The sequence below is a fragment of the Melozone crissalis genome, unplaced genomic scaffold (assembly GCF_028551555.1).
Source record: "Melozone crissalis strain CALT ecotype California unplaced genomic scaffold, PUWL_Pcris_2 ptg000012l_1, whole genome shotgun sequence".
Taxonomy (NCBI): Eukaryota; Metazoa; Chordata; class Aves; order Passeriformes; family Passerellidae; genus Melozone; species Melozone crissalis.
In genome coordinates, this window is record NW_026535790.1 from 14,329,394 (window position 1) to 14,351,060 (window position 21,667).

At 52.7% G+C, this 21,667-nt stretch overlaps 2 protein-coding genes across 3 annotated transcripts; one reads left to right on the plus strand and one right to left on the minus strand.

Moving 5' to 3' along the window:
- Window positions 1-1,108: 1,108 nt before the first annotated feature.
- TOP3A (DNA topoisomerase III alpha) lies at window positions 1,109-11,623 on the minus strand. 2 transcript variants are annotated; one of them, XM_054270840.1, is made up of 19 exons: window positions 11,406-11,623; window positions 10,094-10,153; window positions 9,495-9,568; window positions 8,760-8,835; window positions 8,126-8,234; window positions 7,516-7,659; window positions 6,859-7,029; window positions 6,546-6,646; window positions 6,339-6,413; window positions 6,142-6,224; window positions 5,815-6,022; window positions 5,468-5,653; window positions 5,173-5,302; window positions 4,723-4,836; window positions 4,478-4,643; window positions 3,916-4,059; window positions 3,513-3,635; window positions 2,543-3,273; window positions 1,109-1,625 (listed from the first exon to the last, which is right to left on the minus strand). In XM_054270840.1, exons 1-19 carry the CDS (start codon window positions 11,583-11,585, stop codon window positions 1,447-1,449), a joined length of 3,054 nt encoding a protein of 1,017 aa, XP_054126815.1. In that variant the 5' UTR covers window positions 11,586-11,623; the 3' UTR covers window positions 1,109-1,446. The 2 variants fall into 2 exon arrangements, with proteins under 2 accessions (XP_054126815.1, XP_054126816.1); XM_054270841.1 differs by lacking the exons at window positions 8,760-8,835; window positions 10,094-10,153; window positions 11,406-11,623 and having other exon boundaries at window positions 9,495-9,569.
- Window positions 11,624-12,558: 935 nt separating this feature from the next.
- Window positions 12,559-21,639, plus strand: SMCR8 (SMCR8-C9orf72 complex subunit). Its single transcript, XM_054270843.1, has 2 exons — window positions 12,559-14,979; window positions 16,900-21,639. Exons 1-2 carry the CDS (start codon window positions 12,632-12,634, stop codon window positions 17,351-17,353), a joined length of 2,802 nt encoding a protein of 933 aa, XP_054126818.1. The 5' UTR covers window positions 12,559-12,631; the 3' UTR covers window positions 17,354-21,639.
- Window positions 21,640-21,667: the final 28 nt, after the last annotated feature.

Genomic DNA, 21,667 nt, shown 5'->3' on the forward strand with positions numbered 1-21,667 from the left:
CTCCTCAAGCTGCTCCTGGCTGATCCAGCAGCAAGGTTTAACCTCTCCCTGTGTCCCTGCTGCCATTCCAAGGTGTCTGGCCAGGCTGCCTTGGCTCAGTGACTGCATTCCAAACCTTGCCATGTTGGTATTTCAGCCCAGGGTATTTTTAGGCCACGGCTGTTGATGGTGGCAGTGAGGGCTACAGGGAAATGCAGCCCAAATTCTCCTGGCTGTCTGCATGGGTTTAGGCCTGATAGCAATGGACTGCTGCAGGGTGTCAGGCTCTCTTTCAGAGCTGTGGGCTCTGCTTCCAGCTGCCCTCTAAGGGCTCCAGCCCATCCCCTCAGTGCTGGCCCCAGGAACTGCTCTGTGCAGGGTGCTGAGCAGCACTGGAGCTCCTGGCAGCAGAGCACACAGCAATCCTGCAGATGAACAGAGGAAGCCCCAGCAGCAAGGGAAGAGGCAGCCTGGCTTCCCAGGGAGTTCAGTCTGAACTCAGAACAGGAAAACAGAGCTTCTCTTCAGCTCAGCCAGCTCTGTCTGTGTGTCCCAGATCAGCAGATGCAGCTGGTGAGATAAAAACTTTTTCCCATCTCTTTGTAGCTCACTTCTAAATTGCTGTGGGGAGTTTCTGCCAAGAAAGCTCCTCTATTGTTCCAGTGATTGGAAAGAGCAAGATTTGGCTGGATGCTTTCACAGTAAAAGCTTCACTATTTGATGTAGGAAGAAATAATTAGGGAAAGCTAAGGTGTCACTGCATCAAATTTAAAATTTAAATAATATTTTAATAAGAAACTCATTTAGTTTGACAAAAATAACTTTCATCAGCTAGCAGCATCACAAAGGCATGTCTCAAAGTTTGAGGAAGAACTTGCCTTCAAATTCAGGAACCATCTAAAATGAGGGCTTTTCCTGAGCACTGCAGCTGAGCTCCTCCCAGGGCCGGCACCAGATCCAGCTCCTCAGCACCTGACCCTCCTTCACAACCCAGGTAAGGGTGACAAAAACAGGGAATGTTGCTCAGGTAACATCAAGTGAGAAGGGAACTTAAATTCCACACTGCGGAAAGGCAGGGCCTGAGCAGAGCTTGGCAGCCCTGGTGTCTGTCCTGGTGTCTGTCCTGATCCAGCTCTTCCCTGCATGGAGAGGCCAGGAACAACACCAGGATGGTGCAGGGGATGATGCAGTGCAGTTTTCTCCACAGACTCAGCTTCCAAGTGCTTCCTTGAAATGTTCAGACCTTCCCAAACTGCTCAGCAGAAGAGCAGCTGGAAACAAAACCTGGCAGTGGAACCACTTTTCCAAGCTGGTTGAACCCTTGCTGAAACAAATGGCATCCATTGGCAGGAGCAGCCTGCAGCCAGCCCCTCCAAAAAACACTCAAGGGACTTGTTCCCAAAGTCCAGTTCCTTGTGCAGAGTTCACAGCCCTGGTCCTTGCAGGCTCTCAGAGCTCCATCCCAGCTCAGTGGTTCTGAGGACAGGTTTTCCTCGTGTGTCCAGGCTGGTGGCAAATGCTGCAGGTCCGTGGCTTCTTGGCAGCAGATGCTGAGGGGAGATTGCCTGGTCTCTTGGCCTTGCTTCCCAAGCCTCTGGAGTATCCATTGCTGCCAAAGTGGTTCAAAGAGTCATCTCCAGAAGGGCCTAGAGATAAACAACTTGAATTTAAGGATCTTTGAAAACATAAATAGGTGAGAAACACAAGGTAAGTTCAAAATAGCAGATCAAAGATTCTAGATTATTCCTGAACCTGTGTTTGCTTCAGACTTGTCTGAACAGTGAAATGTTAGCCATTTGTCTTTCAGCATTAGAGACCTGTGGGAACAGCACAGGGGAAGCTGATCTGCCTGCTTGGATGCTCTGGTCTGCAGCTGAAGCAGAAACAAAACATGGCAGAGAAGAACTTGGGGTCTAAGTAGTCTTGAAAGCTTGACTTTGCCCCTTCAGGCTCAAATGTCTGAGGAGGGAGATCTCTCACAGACCACATCTTCCCCTCTGTACCTGGTTATGTCCCTTTTTGTCAGTTCTCTCTCTTTTGCACCCTTGTTTTGTCATTATTTTTCTTTTCAGCATCTTTCCACACAGTTTCATCTCTGATCAAAGCTCCAGAATGACTTGCCCTTTCCCTGTACCCCCAAACTGGGGCAGAGGGAGCAGCACAGTTTCCCTGGCATGCCAGGTGGGTTTGAATGTCTCCAGAGAGGGTCACTCTGTCACCTCCCTGGGCAGCTGTTCCAGAGCTCTGCCACCTTTAATGTAAAGCAGTTCTTCCTCATGTTGAGGTCAAACTTCTTGTGTTTTAGTTTCTGGCCACTGCTCCTCATCCTGTCACCAAAAAAAGCCTGGCACCATCCTTTCCTGGGATATTTACATGCATTAATGAGATCCCCTCTCAGTCTTCTCTTCTCTAGACTAAACAGGCCCAGCTCCCTCAGCCAGAGAGATGCTTCAGAGCCCCCACCACCTTTGTGGCCTCTCCTGGACCCCCTCCAGCATCTCCTTGTTCTGCTCAGCTGAAGAACAGCCTGCAGCCCTGGAGAGCGCCCCCAGCCCGGCCATACCTGGTGCCACGTTCTCATCTGCCCACTGGAAGAAGCCACACTGCTGCTCCCGGGGCTTGGGGCAGGTGTGGAACTGCCTCCCCTTGTTGGGGCCGTCCTTCTGCACGGTGCGCGTCACCGCGGGCTGGTCACACCTGCACACCGTGCCACCGCCACTGCCACCTCCAGTGTCCCAGCTGCTGCTTCCCAGGGGCTCCCTGCCTCCTCCTGGCCTCTGGAATCCTGCTGGGGTTCTCCCAGCAGCGGGCTGGAGCGGCGTGGAGCTGCCTCTGTCCTGTGGCTGCTCGTCAGCCCAGAGGAAGAAGTTGCAGGAGCCGGAGCCGCACTTGTAGAACTGGCGGCCCTTGTTGGGGCCGTCCTTGCGCACGGTCAGCAGCAGCGCCTCGCTGCCACAGTTGCACACCACAGCATTGCCATCGTCTGCAGCAGCTGGAGGAGCAGCTGGAGGAGCAGCCCTGGGGGTCCTGGAGGAGTTGATGGAGAGCAGGTGTCCCCGTGCCTGGTTTGAGGTCCCCCTGGCTTGCCTGGTCTCACTGGTGGATCTGTTCAGGGAGTGGTTGGCCTGCAGGTGATGCCCGGGTTGGGGGGTGGATGGTGCAGGTTGGGATGATCTGTGCAAGTACTTGAGGTCCAAAAGCTCTTTCAGCATCTCATCACAGCCTCCAATGCAGCCAACAAACTCCAGGGGCATCACAGGGGGAACACTGCCCTTCTTGAATTTAAACTTCAGTCTGCAGGGAAAGTAAGAGTCAAAGTCTGCCAGTTTCTCATCAACAGACCTCAATTTATACTTGGACTTTATTATTTTGATTCTACTCTAAGGAGGCCAGTTTCCCAAACTCCTCTTCCTCCCATCCCCAAGCCAAGTGCTGCTCCAGCTTTCCAAGACTGGAATGGAAAATGGTTGCCCATCCTAGCCCATGGAAGTCTCTGCCCCAATGTCCAACAAGGGATAACTGGCATGACCTACCTGTGAACTGGATGGGGTTTACACACATCACAGATGCTCTCGTCTCTGCTCACATCCACCACAAAATCAGGGAACCAGACTGCAGTTTTACAGGCTGGATAGCCCATGCAGCTCAGGTAGAACCTGCCGAGGGACAAAGGTGCTGGATGAGGAAGAGGCAAACTCAAGACAGTTGGGGATCCCTTCTCGTGTCTTCTCAGCCATCAGAAATTGTCAAAACTGCAATTTTACAGGGGAAATACCTACTTGAGAAGAGATTCAGCTGAGTCCACACAGCTCATGTAGCTGGTGGAGTCAGCAAGCTGCAGCCCAAGGTTTCCAAGCTTTCACCAAAGGAGGTAAAAATGAAAGCCTGGAGAAACACAAACCAACACAGGAGGCTACAAGAGAGAAGGTCACCAACCCGCCATTCTTCCTGGTCTTCAGGACCATGTCACTGTTGCACTGGGGACATTTCCGAACAGAAAGGGGCGTTGCTGGGTACACCTCATCCTGCTCTGGAACTTCTGCAGCTTCTCCCAGGTACTGAGCCAGGGCCTGGTCCAACCTGTAAAGAAATGAGCAGAGCATCCTGTGTGTCTCTGCAAAGAGCAAGGAGGTGCTGCAGTGACTCAGAGCCTGCTGCCCCCCACACAACCCCTCTGAGCTCCTCCACAAGCACACTGACTCAGCACCACGTTTCTGGAACAGGAAAGGTGTGGGTACAACATCAGAGGTCAGTGCATGTTGCCATCCCCAAATTTAATCTTAACTGCTCATCCTGATTTAAACCCTTAGCTGGGAGGAACTCCTGACAGCATGCGAGGCTTTGAGTCATCCTTTCCCACACAAATACCACAACATGGGGGGCAGAGCTCCAGGGAAACAGTGTGACAGGATCCCCCACTCCAGGCTGAGCCCCAGAAGAGCAGCAAGCACCTCCCAGCAAAACAAAGTAGAAGGAAGAGGGCAAAGACAGGACTCACTTGTTGGCTCTGGCCACAGCTTCAATGAAGACTTGCTTGTACTTCTGGACCTGCTGCTGCAACACTACAGATTTGTCTTTCTTCCCCTCACAGATCAGTTTTAGATCAGCCTCCAGCTCAGCTCGAAGGTCAGGCTTGGACATCTCGTAGCCCATGGAATCATAGCCTGAGGAATATGTGGAATGGTGAGTGAAAGGAAGGTTCCAGTAAGGTCTCTGGCACCTTTGTGAGGGCTCTCTGCTCACCTTCCACCAGCCCCATGCCCAGCTGGCCGGGCAGGAAGCGCTGATCTGCCGTCAGCCCCACATACATGCGCGTCTTGATCGTCTCGATGTGCTCGGCGTGGGTGGCATCAGTCCCTGGAAGCAGAGAGATGTCAGCCAAACCAGGAGCCAAGAAGTGATCTCCCCTATGCCCAGGGACAAGGACACAACTTATGGTGAGGAGCAGCACTGCCCTTGTGCCCTGCTGGCACTGAGGACAGCAAGGTGCTGGCAGCACACCCTGAACCCAAAATTTCCCGCCTCCCTGGGTACTGGAGGCACTCTGCAGGCTCCTGAGGATGTTTGGACTTTGCCCTTTATTTCCCTTTTTTCTGCACATTTAAGTCATTTCTTATCTACAGCAACATTTGGAGAATTCCCTGGGGAGAATTCCCTCTGCCAAGAGCAAGAGGCCACGCTGCCAGTACTGACCAATGCCGTGTTTTTCCATGAGAGCAATGAGATCTGCTTCTGTGAGGAGCAGGGGAGGACTGGTTTCCCCATCCACCATCTCCACCGTGGTGGGCTGAAAACGAGACCCTTTCTGATACAGTGGGATAACCTGGAGAGAAGGAGAGTCTCTTTGAAACTGCTTCCTGGTCCATTCAGGACAAAGGCCCTGAGCCAAACAGCCAGAAATGGTCAAAAGATGCTGTGCAGAGAGATCTAAAGTTGGCAGTGAAGTGCTACTTTAGCCTCTCCCACTAATGTTACTCAAGGGGATTACCTTATCACTCCACTTATCATAGGGATACACTTCCAGGTAATTTCTGGCCAGGATCATGAGTCCCTGAGCAATGAATTGTTCGTTGGCAATGTCGATCTCCACAGTTGTTTCCTGTCCTTTGGCATCTTGAGAGCAGCAAGCCAGGAAGTGGCGCACGATGAACTCGTAGAGTCTCTGCTCATTGCCCTGAGATCAAACAGTGAGAAGGGTGAGTGTCCTCCCAGGTTAACAAGACATCACAAATCAGTGGGGTCTCAGGTGAGGATTTTGTGCTAATGACCACATTAAGATTTTATCTTTATTTATCAAGCAACACAACCCATCCGGTTCCCTCTGGTTACACCCACCTGCAGGTTGCTGGCGTATTTTGTGGGGTGAATGGGAGGGTGAGCCTGATCAGATTTGGTTCCACTCCGAGGAGTTGGCCCACCCTCATCCAAAATCCTCTGTGCAAACCCTCCCCAGTTTGGGTCCTGTGTTTGCTGTTCTACCAAGGCAGACAGGTTCAGCTCCTTGGGGAAAATGTTGGTCTCAGTTCGAGGGTAACTAATGAACCTTGGGAAGAAAGACAGGAGAGCCATTTGAGACTTGCTCCAAGATGCTTCCCATTTCCAACAAAAGGCCATTTAGTTTTAGAAGAATTAAGTTTACCAAGCCAAGTCTTGCTTTCTTACCCTTTAGTATAGAGTTTTTCTGCTATTGTCATTGTTTCCTTTGCATTTATTTTCAGTTTGCGGGAAGCCAATTTTTCCAGTTCCTGCATTGGGAAGAGCCAGAAAACCCAAAAGTATTAGTGGATAATTCAAAGCAGTGAGTAAAACATCTGTTCAAAGCTCTTTTCAGAGGAACCCTACCCAGAGTTCAAACATACCACAGTGTCCAGGGGCAGGGGCCTCCATTTGCTCTTTGGCTTGCTCACAACATCAACAACAGTCGCTACCGGATCCTAAACAGAGTAAGCAAACCCACATATCCTTCAGGAGTTTACACAAACTGCTCTTTAAAAGTCTTGAGCAAGACAGATACAGGGAATGTTTGGCTGAATCTGGATTATGCAACTATTTACAAGCTTTCCTACCTCCATACACATCTGGTAAAGGACCAGGCACGCCGTGTGATTGAAGAGCCGGTTCCTCTTCCAGTTGAAGACCACGCTGCCGTCCTCATGGTCGTGGGTCACTGTGAGGGACAACAGAGCTGGCTGATGCAGGAGCCACAAAATGGAAATACCACAAAGGAGCTTGGAAACCTTCCAGCTCTGCTCAGTGCTCATGGCAGAGGAAGAGGAAATAATCTCTGGAGCATTTTTGTGTCAGTTGCTCCAATGTTTTTCCTTTTTATCCACATCAAACTCTTGAAGATGGAGCCCAGGAGTGTTTCTCCAAACATACCTTTAATTTTGTAGAAGGCTTCAGGAACAAAAGCCTGGATGGCTTTAAAGCGTTCAACTACAAATCCCAGTGTGGGGAACTGGCAGCTGCCATAGCTGATCAGCTGATCTGCTAAAATGTCAGGGAAGATCTTCCGCAGCCTCAGCGTCTGGAATCTGGTGAAGGCAGCACCTGAGGGAACAAAATGGGCACCACAACTGAATACAACAATGCTGAGTGATAATCACAGTACTTCAGACCTTTTTAATATTCTGAGCATTAATTTTATAATACTCAGTTGAAGAAGCTTGTCAGTGCTGCATGAGCTATAAGTTTAATATTTGCTTCAAGGAGAAATTTCCTATTTTCAGGAGGAATTTTTTCACAGAAGTAGCTTTTAAACATTGGAATGGACTGTCTAGGGAGGTGGTGGAGTCACCATCCCTGGAGATGTTCAAGAAATTACTGGATGTGGCATTCAGGACTCTGCTTTACAGAAGGGGATCAGTCACAGGTTGGATTCGCTCTTGGGAGTTGATGATGCTCTGATTCAAAGAGCACACTTCCAGTAAAACATGGGATGTCTTTTAGTCATATCTGATCTAAAAATCAGTTTCAGGAGACTACAGAGGGCATTTCTGCCTTGAGCTGAGGTTCCAGTAAGAGATGTTTACGTGCCTATCCTGAGGTCCAGCTCCTGCCTGACGTCCACGGCGTCACTGGTTCTCTGGTCAGGCTGGGTGAGGTTCTCACAGGCGGCCCTGACAGCGTGAGGGGTGATCTCAGAGAACCGTGCTCGGAACACCTGCAGGTTTGGCTTTACTGCACACACACACACAGAGAAAGCACAGGGACTCCATCACCAGCAGAAAGGAGCAGCTGATAAACACTTACAAAGAACACAAAACCATCTACCAAACAGCTACAAAGAACACAAAACCATTTTGGAGTCAGTTTAATTCCCTGGGTCTGCCTTGATGTATTTTAACCAGTGTTACGTCTTCAGGGGGTTTTAGCACTCTGAAGACAGGAATTTGAAACAATATTTTGGCTATTTTCTATAAAATTTGGAACTCATCACCCTGCTCTGAGTCATAGTGCTTAAGAGAGCGTGCTGTCAACTGATTCTACAGCATTCCAACAGCTGGTTGCTTTTCTGGTCCATCACATCCACATTTTTAGAATTAGCCAGCATTTAACCTGGACACAATAAAATTGAGAATTTGCCTCTGCTGAAGGAGTTGTTAAACCATTAATTTAATCAGAGTGATGGAGATGCTCTACACACCAGCTCTGCACACGTGGATGATCTCAAAGCCAATGTTCTCTCCTTCTCGGTCGCAGTCAGTCCAGATCACCAGGGCTTGGCACTGCTGGATTTCTCGTTCAAGGGTTCTCTGAGAGGAGAAAAACAACACAGGGAGAACATTCCAGGCCACTTGCTCTGTCATTTCATTTCAGAATGACTCACTGAACACCAAATGCAATGTGTATCCATGGAGATGGGTTGTTGCAATAACATTTTGTAATTGTGTGTCTCGGGAGATCAGGCAGCTTTTAAAAGAATTGAGTCATTTATTTACATCTAATTCTGTTAAAAAGTTTGGCTTGGAGCACGTTGTGCCACAATCTGTTTTCTAAAAATGTCTTTTTCTGTAGAACTGAGACACAATCATCAATTCCACCTTGTTGGAAAAAAACATTTCTATTTTTAGCTGTTCCTTCACTGCACTACTTGTACATGAACAAGAGTTTCAGTGCCACAAATGAACAGCATATACAGTCCTAGGAAATGTAGGAGGAATCTCCTAAACTGCAGAAATGTGGATGTTAAGGACAAAGGTAAGATCATCCTTCTGTCTGGGACAAGATTTGTTGAGCCAACCCCAGAGCTCAGTTTCAAAGTCTTAACCATGATGTACCTTGATATCCAGGTAATTTTCAGGGCAATACTTCTCAATTTCAGCGTCAAAAAGAGCTAAAGGGTTGCAGCTATGCCTGGAAAACAGAGGAGAAATGTGTGTGTGCATCACATAAACTAAAAGAACCTTTGTGAGACACTACCTGGTGCTCTCTGAGTACTGCAATTAGTGTATTTTTTTACAGGCCTTGTTTCAGACAACAGAAATGAAATGCTGAGTAACATTTAAAAGCAACAGAATGAAAAACCAGCCAGAGAAAACAGCAAATCTGGAAGTCAACAAGCAGCACCTCCTATCTGAAGCCCAGAGTACAAAAGGAGGTAAGACAAAGAAAGCACCTTGCTTCCCAGAACAGCTCCTAGCTGAACAAAGAACACAAAACCATCCCATTTTGGAGTCAGTTTAATTCCCTGTGCCTGCCTTGATGTATTTTAACCAGTATTATGTCTTCAGGGGGTTTTAGCACTCTGAAGACAGGAATTTGAAACAACATTTTGGCTATTTTCTATAAAATTTGGAACTCATCACCCTGCTCTGAGTCAGAGTCCCTCCCTGCCCCTTTGTCTTTGAGCTTGCAGTGTCAGGGATGAGAACAGGAGGTGACAGGTCTTTCCTGTGAGGGCCAGGAGGTGACAGAGCCCCTCCTGTGAGGGCCAGGAGGTGACAGGTCTTTCCTGTGAGGGCCAGGAGGTGACAGAGCCCTTCCCCTCCCTGCCAGGGCCACGAGGTACCAACCATTTGCGAAATGGCATGATAAAATCATGAGCCAGTAAATGTCCTGACACGGATGTCATCACCATGGTAACGTTCTGCAAGAGACACAGAGAGGAAATTAGTGCCCATCACTCATCAAAAACTACCCACAGCCCCAAAATCCCCCTTTGGTTCTCAGTTTAAATGATTAGTGACACCTTTCTTCTGTTAATCCCAGAATAGTTTGGGTTGGGAGGGACCTTAAAGCTCATCCAGTGTCACCCCCTGCCATGGCAGGGACACCTTCCACTGTCCCAGCCTGCTCCAAGCCCCATCCAACCTGGCCTGGAACACTTCCAGGGATGGAGCAACCATCATAACAAGCTCCATCCATGGCCTTATCCTCAATTTTTGTAGGAAGCTCCCAATTCGAAACAGCAACGTATTTTTGACTGACATAAAACCAGAAAGTTAAAAGATTTAGAGCAACAAAACAGGTGGTGGAGCAAAGGAAACAACATCTGACTTTTTCTCATCTTTAGGCAGAACATCCCTGTGTTTTTTAACTCCTGAGAAATGGCTTTTATTAATTAGTATTTGTACTTCATTAATCCAGCAGCAGATGGAGAGAAAACTCTTACCTGGCCAAACATCTGGTAATCATATTCATAGATTTTGTTGAACTTGGAAAACCCTTCTCGCTGGAAGGAAAAGGAGAATTCTTGAGTTTCTGGATTTTCACAGAACACAAATTCTTAATTTTTTAATTAAAATTTTTAACAGGAAACAAATCCATCCTGCCCCGCTTTGTCCACACTGGGATGGAAATCTCCTGTATCATTTATGGAGACAATGAAATGGTGATTCCCAAGGTAAGAGGATTTTGAACCATTCCTGAAGGTGGTGCCAGGGTTATCTCCCCATGAATAGTGAGGAACTGATTTATTTAATGGGGCTGGCCAGTTTTTAGAAACTCCTATCTTGTTCCAAGTGACAAGCAGTGTCCTCACCTAACTGGGACTCATGGAAGTTTCTAGATTGTGTATTTGCTGCTTTTTTTACAGAGGTAGGATGATGTATTGATTGGGACTGTCAGCACCCAGGTTCTCAATAACACCTTTTATTCAAATAAAGGAGGTTGGAGCCACTTTTCCCAGGTGACAAGGTGAGAGGGAACAACTTCAGGCTGTCCCAGGGAAGGTTTAGGCTGGACATCAGGAAGAATTTCTTCATGGAAAGGGTCACCAAGCATTGCAAGTGCCCAGGGAAGTGGTGGAGTCACCACCCCTGGAGGTGTTCAAGGAACAGCTGGATGTGGCACTCAGTACTCTGGTCTGGGTGCCAAGGTGGGGATCATGGGTTGGATTCAATAATTTCAGAGGTCTTTTTCAACCTCAGTGACTCCCTGATTCTGGTCTAGTAGCACCTTAGTTTGGAAATTCCTTAGTTTGGATACAGGAAGTGATTATGCAAACTGTTACCACAGCAGCAGAGAGTAGAAATAATTGAATTTTTGTTCTCCAAACCACAGCCTGTTTTTGCTTTATTTGGTGACCTCCAGTAAAGCCCTGACACTGCTGATGCTGCAGAAGTGCTGCTTTTAGACAGGGAACTGCATGCCAATGGATGGTGTCAGTTTCTGAAGCCCTTGTCAGGAGGGACCCAGGGAGCTCTCACCATGGGAAGGCAGAGGGAGCTGAATTCCCACTCTGCTTAACCCACAAGGACCTGAGACTCCCAAATACATTTGGGCAAGTGATGTTTGTCCACAGAACATTCTTGTACCCTCGTGTGTCCAGGGACAAAACCAGTACCAAGTGTGCCATGTGCTGATGTGAAACGGCCATGCCAAGCTCTGCTGAGAGTGCTGGAGCTGCCATACACAACACAAACCCGCCCCACCCGTGTTTCCGTGCCCCAGGGGGCAGCACGGTGTGGCCGGGCCGTTCCTACCCGCCGCATCCTCCTGTTGGAGAGCAGCTCGGCGATGCCCCGGGCAGCATCGTTCTTCTCGGCCACGCACAGCACCTTGCGGATCCTCTGCAGCGCCACCTCCTCCGCGGCCCGCGAGAAGCAGCGCCAGGGCTGGGGCAGCATGCTGGCCCTGCGGAGCAGCCGCACGGACACGTTCATCACAGGGGGTGAGGCCAGGGCATGCTGCTGCTGCTGCTGCTGCTGCTGCTGCTGCTGCTGCTGCTGCTGCGCGTCCCGGGCCGGTGCTGCTGGGATGGAGAGATGGCCGGGGTCACCGGGAGGCTCGGGGCAGCCCCTCGGGGATGGCGAAGGTGTCACCAAGGGCAGCCTCCCCTGCAGCCACAGCTGTCAGGGGTCCCGCAGCCCATCCCTTGGTCCTGTCTCTTATCCACGGTAGCGCAGTCCCCTCATCACCCCCGATCCCCCCTTGGGCTCTCCCTTACCGGGGGCAGCACAGTCCCCTCATCATCCTGATCCTCCTCGGGCTGTCCCTTACCCGGGGCAGCGCAGTCCCCTCATCATCCCTGCTCCCTCTCGGCTGTCCCTTACCCGGGCCAGCGCAGTCCCCTCATCACCCCCGATCCCCTCCTTGGGCTGTCCCTTACCCGGGGCAGCGCAGTCCCCTCGCCACCCTCGATTCCCCCTCGGGTTGTCCCTTTCCCTTCCCCTTCCCTTTCTCTTTCCTTCGCCCTTTTCTTCCCCGTTCCCCCCTCACCTCCTAGACCTCCCGCGCTCCGCTGTCGCTCTCCCTCACCGTCACGTCCTGCCGTAAAGCGCAGCCGCGGCGGCGCCACGGAACTACAACTCCCGAGATGCTCAGCGGCGCCCCTCCCGCAGCCGCTCCGCCTCGGTTTTCACCCTTTCCCGCCGCCGCTGGGCGCGTCTCACGGTCGGTAACGACAAAGGGCGAAGACGGTAAATATAAACAACTCCAGCTGAGGAAGAGGAGGAAGAGGAGGAAGAGGAGGCGGTGGCGTCGCTTCCTGCCGGCGGGGTCAGAGGCCGCGCGTCATGTGACTCCAAGATGGCTGCGGGTCCGTGAGGAGGCGGCGGCTCCGGCCATGGCGGCGGCGTGAGGGGGACACGGGGCTGCGGCAGCGGCGGGGCCGGGCCGGGGCTGCGCCGGCGCCTCCCGCGGGGCCCGGCGGTGGCGGGGGGACCGGGGGCGCGTCTCTCCTCCATGTCGGTCCCGTCCTGCGGGAAATATGATCAGCGCCCCTGACGTGGTGGCCTTCACCAGGGAGGAGGAGCTGGAGGATGATCTGTACCGCGAGCCGCCCCTGCCCGAGGAGTACTCGGTGCCGCTGTTCCCCTTCTCCGGCCAGGGTGCCAACCCCTGGGCCAAGGTCGCCGGCTCCAAGTTCACCCGGGACTTCATCCTCATCTCCGAGTTCTCGGAGCAAGTGGGGCCCCAGCCCCTCCTGACCATCCCCGATGACGCCAAAGTATCGGGCACCTTCGATCTCAATTATTTTTCCCTGCGGATCATGTCTGTGGATTACCAGGCATCCTTCGTGGGGCACCCTCCCGGCTCTGCCTACCCGAAGCTGAACTTTGTGGAGGATTCCAAGGTGGTGTTGGGGGACTCCAAGGAAGGGGCCTTTGCCTACGTGCACCACTTGACCCTGTATGACCTGGAAGCCAGGGGCTTTGTGAGGCCCTTCTGCATGGCCTACATTTCTGCTGACGAGCACAAAATCATGCAGCAGTTTCAGGAACTTTCCACCGAGTTCTCCAAAGCCTCCGAATGCCTGAAGACGGGGAACCGGAAAGCTTTTGCCAACGAGCTGGAAAAGAAACTGAAAGATCTTGACTACACCAGGACCGTCCTGCACAACGAGACTGAGCAGCAGAAGAAAGCCAACGACAAGGGGTACTACACAACCCAGGCCATTGAGAAGGCCAACGAGCTGGCCAGCGTGGAAAAGTCGATCATAGAGCACCAAGACCTGCTGAGACAAATCCGGTCGTATCCCTACAGGAAGCTGAAGGACTCTGAATTCCACGCCTACGAGCCAGAGTGTGCCCTGGACCGGGCGGATGCGGGCAGCCATGATCAGGACCCGACTGCCTCTGAGCCTGGTGAGACTCACCTTTACACCCACGTGCCATCCTACACCCCCAAACTCATCAAAGCCAAGTCTGCCAAGTGCTTTGACAAGAAGCTGAAGACGCTGGAGGAGCTCTGTGATGTTTATTTTTTCACCCAAACCCTTGACCAGTTGCACCATATCGAGAGGACTTTTCGAGGGGATGTTTGTTACCTCCTGACAGAGCAGATCAGCCGGGCTCTCCTCAAGCAGCAGAGCGTCACCAACTTCCTCTTTGAGGATGTGTCTTTCCTGGATGAAAAACCTCCTGAAAAACAGTACAGAGGCTGCCAGGGGCTCGGCCAAGATGCCATGGATGAAAAGTGTTTGGAAGAGTCCCTTGCTCCCAAAGTGGTCATCAGCCTGGGCTCCTACAAATCCAGCGTGGAGTGTGTGCCCATCAAGATGGAGCAGGAGATGGAGGACTCTGAAGAACCCAAGATGTCTGAGTCCGTGATGTCTGAGCAGCAGGAGAACCTGGACTATCTGGATGCAGATATCAAAGGCAGCATCAGCAGCGGGGAGAGCATTGAGGTGCTGGGGACAGAGAAGTCGGGCTCTGGGCTGACCAAATCAGAGAGCCAGGCCAGCCTGCCCGCCATGGCCAGCCCCCAGGCCGGCCGCAGCAAGGTGGGCAGCCGGCGCACGGTCAGCGAGGACAGCATCGAGGTGCTCAGCACGTGTCCCTCCGAGGCCCTCATCCCAGAGGACTTCAAAGCCAGCTACCCAAGTGCCATTAACGAGGAGCCCTACGCGGATGATGACGAGGGAGGCCTTCGCTTCACCCCCAGAGCCAACCCGGGCGCGCACGACGGGCAGGACGACATCTCCAAGCAGGAGAGCTTAGTGCAGGTGGATGCTGCCTGCTGCATCGGGAAGGAGAGCCCCAGTTTCCTGGAGCCGCTGGCCGAGCAGCTGCGGCAGAGGCCGTGCGAGGAGGACGGCGTGGTGCGGATCCCGCCGCAGCCCTACCGGGGCCCGGCCGAGCAGGGGCTGCGCGGGGGCTTCCCCTCCCACCAGGCCCTCCCGGCGGGGCTCCTGCCCTACGAGCCCGACTCGCGCCGCCTGACGGGCAGCAGGGAGGTGAGTAAGAGCAGCCTGGACGAGTGCTCGGACTCCACCAGCCTCATCAGCAGCGCCGCCTCCACGTGCTCCGACAGGACCCCGTCCCCGGCGCAGCCGGCGTGCGCGGCGGCCGCGGACAGGCACAGGAAGAGGGCCGGGCAGAACGCGCTGCGCTTCATCCGCCAGTACCCCTTTGCCCACCCCGCCATCTACTCCCTGCTCAGCGGCAGGACCCTGGTGGTGCTGGGAGAGGACGAGGCCATGGTCAAGAGGCTGGTGACGGCGCTCTCCATCTTCGTGCCCAGCTGCGGTGGGTACGCCAAGCCCGTGAAGCACTGGGTCACCTCCGCTCTGCACCTGGTGGATTTCCAGAAGTGGAAGTTGATTGGACTGCAGAGGTAAATGGAAGGGTCTGATTGCTTTAGTAGGGTTGAGGTGTGTGGTAAGAGCTTCAACTCAGAGGGCAATGAGTGTGAAGGGGAGGTTTCTTAATTATCAATGTAGCTGCCACGAATTTCTGCTGGTAGGAAAAGGAGCAGGTTTATCCCTGTATCCAGCCTCACTTGAGAGTTAATCTTTAAAACATCTGCTGGGCACTTGCTGCCTGCCTGCCTCAGGTGAGTTATTTGGCCAGGAGGTTTTTGCCTGGCAAAGCAGAGAACAAACATCTGAGTCCTGCTGGGTTCCTGGATGATCTGCTCTAAGTTCCTGGAGTTCCTTGTGTGCTCTGCTTTGCCATCTCCTGCTGGAACTCTTCTCACATTTCTAGCTGGAATTTTAGGGTAGATGGTGCTGTGCTGGAGGGGAGGAGCCTTCTTTACCTTCTGGAGCCTATTGAACAGGTGATGAGGTTTGTAGGTCAGAATTGGAGTGCAGCACCTCAGGCTGTGCTGGTGAGGAAGAAAGGTCCCTGGAGCTGTGCAGGAGCAGTGTTGGGATTGTAGGAAACCTCTGCTTAGGGTGAGAGCTGTCCCAAAAACAAGTGCCCCTTCCCAACACCCAGTCCTGGACTGTGGCTTCACTTATTAGCTCATACTAGCACAGAATGTTTGCTCAACTCAAGGGCCCTGCCCTTGTTGATGAAAAGGATTTTTTGCTGTGTTCCAGGATGTGTTCTGTGCTTTGGGTGCAGGTATGGCAGGGAATGGCCATTGCTGTCACCAGCGTGGAAAACATGAGTCAGAGTGGCAGACAGTGCTCAGAGCCAGGCTGGAACAGCTCCTGCAGGAGTGTTTGTAAACAGCAGGAAAATTAAAACACAGAAACCTGCTTGCTGAGCTGCAGAGTATTGTATTGCTGGGGAAAATTATCCAAAACTGTGAGTTTGCTCTCATTTCTGTGCTTGTGAGGCAGGATGACAGCTCTGCCAGCAGCTGCTCACAAGCTCTCTGTCTGTCAGGGAGGTTTTTAAAAACCCCAAGTGTTTACTCGTTGCTCAATGTTTGTGGTTAGATGCCATTTTTATAAACAGAAATCTTTATTTAAGAGCTGCCTGTAACATGTGTCAGTCATTTCAGCTCTCCTCCGTGGAATGTTAATTAAGTGCTCAGTTTAATGTGGCTGCTCTCCACAAACCATTTGTAGGAGGGCTCTGGGGAGGAATTCAGAGGCTGAACTATTTATTCCAGTGAGGATCCAGTGTCTCCTATGGCCAGGTGCTGCCTGGGCACTGGGGCAGCCCCTACACCAGTTAGGGCTCCCAGTTAGAGGCTGGGAGCTGTATCTCAGCCCAGCAGCTGTCAGCACAAAGCATGGAGGAGCTGAAGGGTGTGCGTAGGCTGCTCATTTGCATTTCAATACCATTAGGTTAAGCTTGGTGGGTAATTGCATCCTTGTGAGCTGTGGGTTTGCACCTGAGTGACAAATAGGCTCAGCCAGGAAATGTTGTGGGTTAAGAGTGGTTCTGTCTTTTAGGAAATTCAGAAGGTTCTGCTCCACTCAGGGCTTCGACCACCTCAGAACACTCCATTCCAAGGGGATCTGGGGGGAACTCTTGGGAAGGGGGGATGCTTTGGGTTTCTGAGTCACATTGGGAGGCTTTGAGCTGCTGTAAAATGTGTCTGCTCACCAGAGATGTCCTGTGAGTCCCTCTGCATGTCACTGAGAGAGGGAGCTGACCAGAAGTGTGGTGGTTTATGCTGCAGCATGCACAGTACAGATCAGGGCATGTGGAAATCCAGGGAATGGAGGTTTCTTTAGAGCCAGTTTGTCCCCCTTTAGGCTTTATTCACCCCCAGAGCTCTTGCACAGGGCACGGACACCCCGTGCTGCTTCCTTGTGGCTGCCCCGCAGCCCTGACCTGTGTGCTGCCGTTGCAGGGCAGTGTCCCCTGGCGGGGTGAACGTGCTGCACGCCCTGAGCCGCTACAGCCGCTACCTGAGCATCCTGGACGCCGACAGCAAGACCCTGCGGTGCCCCCTGTACAAGGGCAGCGTGGTGGCCAGGCTGGCCGACCACCGCACCCAGATCAAGCGGGGCAGCACCTACTACATGCACGTGCAGAGCATCCTCACCCAGCTGTGCTCCAAAGCCTTCCTCTTCACCTTCTGCCACCATTTGCACCTCCCCATCAGCGAAAGGGAACCGGAGGAATCCGTCGTGAGTCGCAGGATGAACTTCCTAAAGCTTCAGCTGGGCCTTGCCAACGAGGATGTCAAAATCGTGCAGTACTTGGCCGAGCTGCTGAAGCTGCACTACATTCAGGAACCGGGGCGGGGGGGGAACCCCCTGCTCAGATTTGACTATGTGCCCAGCTTTTTGTACAAAATCTAGCCTTGCACAGGCCCTGTGCCCGCGTGCAGGGTCTGACAGAGCTCATCCGTGCTTGGCATTGCTGTCTGCAGCAGCTCTCACACGTGGGGAAGGGGCCCAGGTGTTGGTGTCTGCTCCACAGAAATCTGGGGCTGTGGGAGTGGATTTCTGGATTTCTGGGTGTTCCCTGTAGCCAAAAGCATAGGTGTTCCATCACATAAACCATCAGGCACTCTGTACATGTTAGAAGGGGCACTGTTAAAGTGGATCACGGCAGCATCCCGGGGGTTATGGCATGAGGGGAGGTGATCTCGGGGATCAGTACTGACCAGTGTGCAGCCCCCCACATAGCACAGTGTCCTGCATGCTTCTGCCAGAGCCCTGAGCACTGTCAGGCCCTTCCATGGAGCCAGGGCTGTGACCAGAGGTATAAAGGCCATGTGAAGTTTTGTATCCACCAGTGACTGTCATGGGAGTGAAGCTCAGAGCCCCCTGGCAGGGCAGCAGCTCACAGGCCTGTGCACAGCCACAGTGGGTGCTGTCCCTTCCTGCACTGTGTTTCTGGGCACTTCCCAGGATAGGTCATCCCTGGGTGAGTGGGGGCACAGTGGAGGCACACGTGCTTCTCTCCAGAAAGGCTTTCCCAGCGTGGTTAAAATCAGGAAGGTGGAAGCGGTCCCTAAGGCTGGTGAGCCCCGAGGCGCCGGCCGCTGCGAATGTAGAGCACTGTGCCTTGTTCATTTGTCACAGCCCATCTGCTGGGTGTGCAGGGAGCCTGGGCATCCTCCTCAGGCTGGAGGGAGCCTGGGCATCCTCCTCAGGCCGCAGGGAGCCTGGGCATCCTCCTCAGGCCGCAGGGAGCCTGGGCATCCTCCTCAGGCTGCAGGGAGCCTTGGGATCATCCTCAGGCTGTAGGGGGACTGTGCATCCTTAGGGACACTGGGAATGCTCAGAGCGTGTGAGGTCGGGGGTGGCTTTTTAAAGGTTTAAAGGCAGGAGGGAACTGAAGGAGGGTGAGGGCCCTGTTTTTAGGTGCTTTTTGTGGTGGAGGAATGATGTGATTCAGCTGGAGCCACGCTGTGAGACAGCAGGCTGTTAGCACAGGCTGGTGAGGTGCAAGTGCTCAGGAGAGATCGGGGATGAATGTACTGGATTCTGTGTTTTATCCATAATAGTTTATTTTATTTTACTTAATTTTATTTTGTTGGGGAGTTGGCGTTTGTGCCTTGTGGTGAAACAGAGCTGGCATTGCTGCCTGCTGCTCCTGGCTGAGCCATTGTCATGTCCTGACTACCTCTCCCAGGGCTCCTGGGTGGCTCTGGATGGGGCACAACTGCTGCTCCCTGAGCCTGGGTACTGAGAACTTTTCCTTTCAAAGCTTCTGTGCCATAAAGGAGGTACCACCAACATGGTGGCACTCGCAGGTGGTTCCTGTCAGTGCCCCAAGCTTTGTGCCCAAGCACAGCACTTCCCTCTGGAGTCTCATGGGTGATCCTGGGCTGCTCTGCCCAGTGCCATGGGCAGCAGCAGCTCCCACGGTACTCCCAAGTAAGAAAAGTCTTTCTAGGAAAACTAATCTTGGTTTTAATTCTTTTTAATGCTGATTACGGGGTGAGAGCAGCTGACATCATACAAGAGCTGATCTGTTCTTAAGTTTGTTGGGTTTTTTTTAAACTTCTGTTTATGGTGATAATGTGAGGCAGCTTTGGAGGTGAATGTGATATTCCTTCTGAGCTTGGGAGGTTTCTGTGTACAGCCTGGGGTTCCCCAGCGTGGCTTAGACCCCACTGAGACTTGCTGTGAGACCTGCACTGCTCCAAAGCCCTGTCTGGAGGCAGGGAGGCTCCTGGGGGAGGCTGTCATTTTGCACCAGCATCAGTGCCTCAGGATTGTGCCACCTCCTCCTCTCCCCTGGAAAGGCTCTCTGGGGTACAAACCAACAGGGCAGAAAGGTGTTTTTAAGGTTGTTGCTGTTTGTGGTGGCTCAGTCAAGTTGGCCTCATGGTTCTGTCCAGAGGGATCTCCAGGGTCAGGGGTTGTTGTGATGGTGTTTTGAGGTTGTGGCTGGAAGCAGGGTGGTGTGGCCTTTGCTGAAGGTGAGCTTCTCACCTTTACAGTGTGTTCAAAGCCTTTTCCTGTCCTGCCTGTGCCCTCCTGTCTCATGTGAGCTGAGTCTGCTGGTGAAAGGCTCTGTGTCCATCCAATTTTCTGCTTCCTGAGGTGCCTCAAGGTGCCCCGGATTGATTCATGCACACCCAAACTTCCACACTAAGGCTGAGGTGACATTCCCTGGGGGAGGAGGGAGATGAGTAATGCAGGTGACACCAGGCAGATGAAAGCTCCCAGCAGCCTGCTCTGGAGCAGGGCTCAAACCAGGAGCTTGTTTCCTGCTGGGAAACCACCCAGTGCTGTTTGGGTTTGAGGTGGGAGGGAGGGAAGGACAGACAGACAGACTTTTTTCCTGCTGACTCACTCACACGTCTTCCTCCAGCACGGAGTGGGAGCGATGATTCGTGGTGGCTCATTTTAGTCACAGTGGTTTCGACCTGTGGTGTTCAGCTGTGCTCATAAATTGAGAAATAACTCACTTCTTACTCCCTCTGTCCAACCTGTAGTATCTGATACTCAAGGCTGTGTTGAGCAATACTTGCACTGCCACCTGTCTGACCTGCTTCACCTCTCTGCCACCAAGCAGCTCTGACTGGGGAGGATGCCCCAGGGGCTGGAACATCTCTGATTCCCAACAGGAGCTCTGGCATTATCTGCAACTGGGAGCTGTGGAGAAACACGCCCTGGAGTGCTTGTGCTCCTCTCAGCAGTGTAACCTCTGAACTTGGACTGGAAAAGGGGAGTGGACACCAGATTGTGGCACCTCTGGGCGTTTGGAGCCCTCTCTGCTTGTGGTGGCAGAAACTGGAGGGATTCTGAGGGCAGCTGGTGTCTGGGAGCTGAGTTCCTCTTTCCTCTGTAATTTCTCTGTCTCTGTTCTGCTGTACAGTGCAGATCCTGTATTGGCACTTTAGGACTTCCCCCATCTCTGGTGTGGCACCTCACCAGTTTCTGATATTCACAGACTAACAACAAACCACAGCCTTTGCACTGACAGCTCCTGCCATGACGTGTGTGTTATGTCTTGCCTGAGCCATCCTTCCCCGAGGAGCAGGGGGGTCCTGGCAGTGGCAGTGCCACCCTCACCAGCCGTTCAGCTGCCAGAGCCAGCGGTGCCCTGCATGGCCGTGTCCCCTGCTTCTGTGAGTGCTGCCACCCAGCATGTCCCCACTCCCTCCTGCACGGCCCCGCTGGCTCCCCCGGCTGCCAGGGAGGGGAGGTGTTCACTGATCAGAATTCATCAGAGCTGAAGCCTCTCCTGGCCAGGAGGGAGGGCTCCCGTTCCCCACTCCTGCTCTCCCCAGCTGCCAGCCCCTGCTCTGCTCCCCACTAACCCCCCTGCTTCCAGCTCCCAGCCCGGGAGGCTCAGCCATAGCTGTAGGTGATCTTAACCCTACAAAGGTTTCATTTCTCAGAGAACAGTGCTCAGATTTCCTCTCATCTGATAGCAATCACTTCTGAGCAGCTCCACAGAGCTGCCTATACTCTAGCAATATTCACCGTGGTGGGAGGGTGGGAGAGGTACTCCAGGGTGGGAGCTGATGGCTCTGTGCCCCCAGGCCAGTTCTTTGGGTTTTATTGAGTGTGAGGGTCCTGAGCCCCTGGTCTGGTGGTGGGGGCCAGCCCACCCTGCAGATTGCAGGAGTTGGGCAGGACCCAGGGCTTGCAGCAGCACAGTGAGGAGGCTCCTGTAACAGGGTCTGAGGGAATTCAGGGAGCTGCCCAGGCTGCAGGAGAACCCCTGCCCCAGAGCACAATGTCAGAGCACCCAACTGCACCCCAGCATTGGAGGGGTCACAAACGCCCAGCCCCTGCTCCCTGGGACGGATTTCACTGGAAGGCAGCAGCAGGGTACCCGGTCCTGCCGGCAGCACGGCTGCTGCCACGGGGATGGGGCTGGGCTTGCAGCTGCCTCTCAAGGCTGCCAGGAGGCTGTGATGAATTCTCATCTTATTTTCAAAGCACTGTATCCTATTCCTGCATGTTGAGTTCCGTGTGTGTGCCTGTGCGTGCCGAATGCTTGCGTCAGTAGTTAGGGCGAGTGTGACCGGGAGAAACCCAAGCATGTCTTAGTGTCGTGCTGTAAGTGTCACTGCACAAGAGTTTAACTGATGTTAACACCAAATGACTAGTCTGAGAAATGTACTTTTAAAAAAAAATATTTATTTGGGTTCAGATATTTTTGAAATACAAAAAAAAAAAAAAAAAAAAAAAATTGGTCGTATT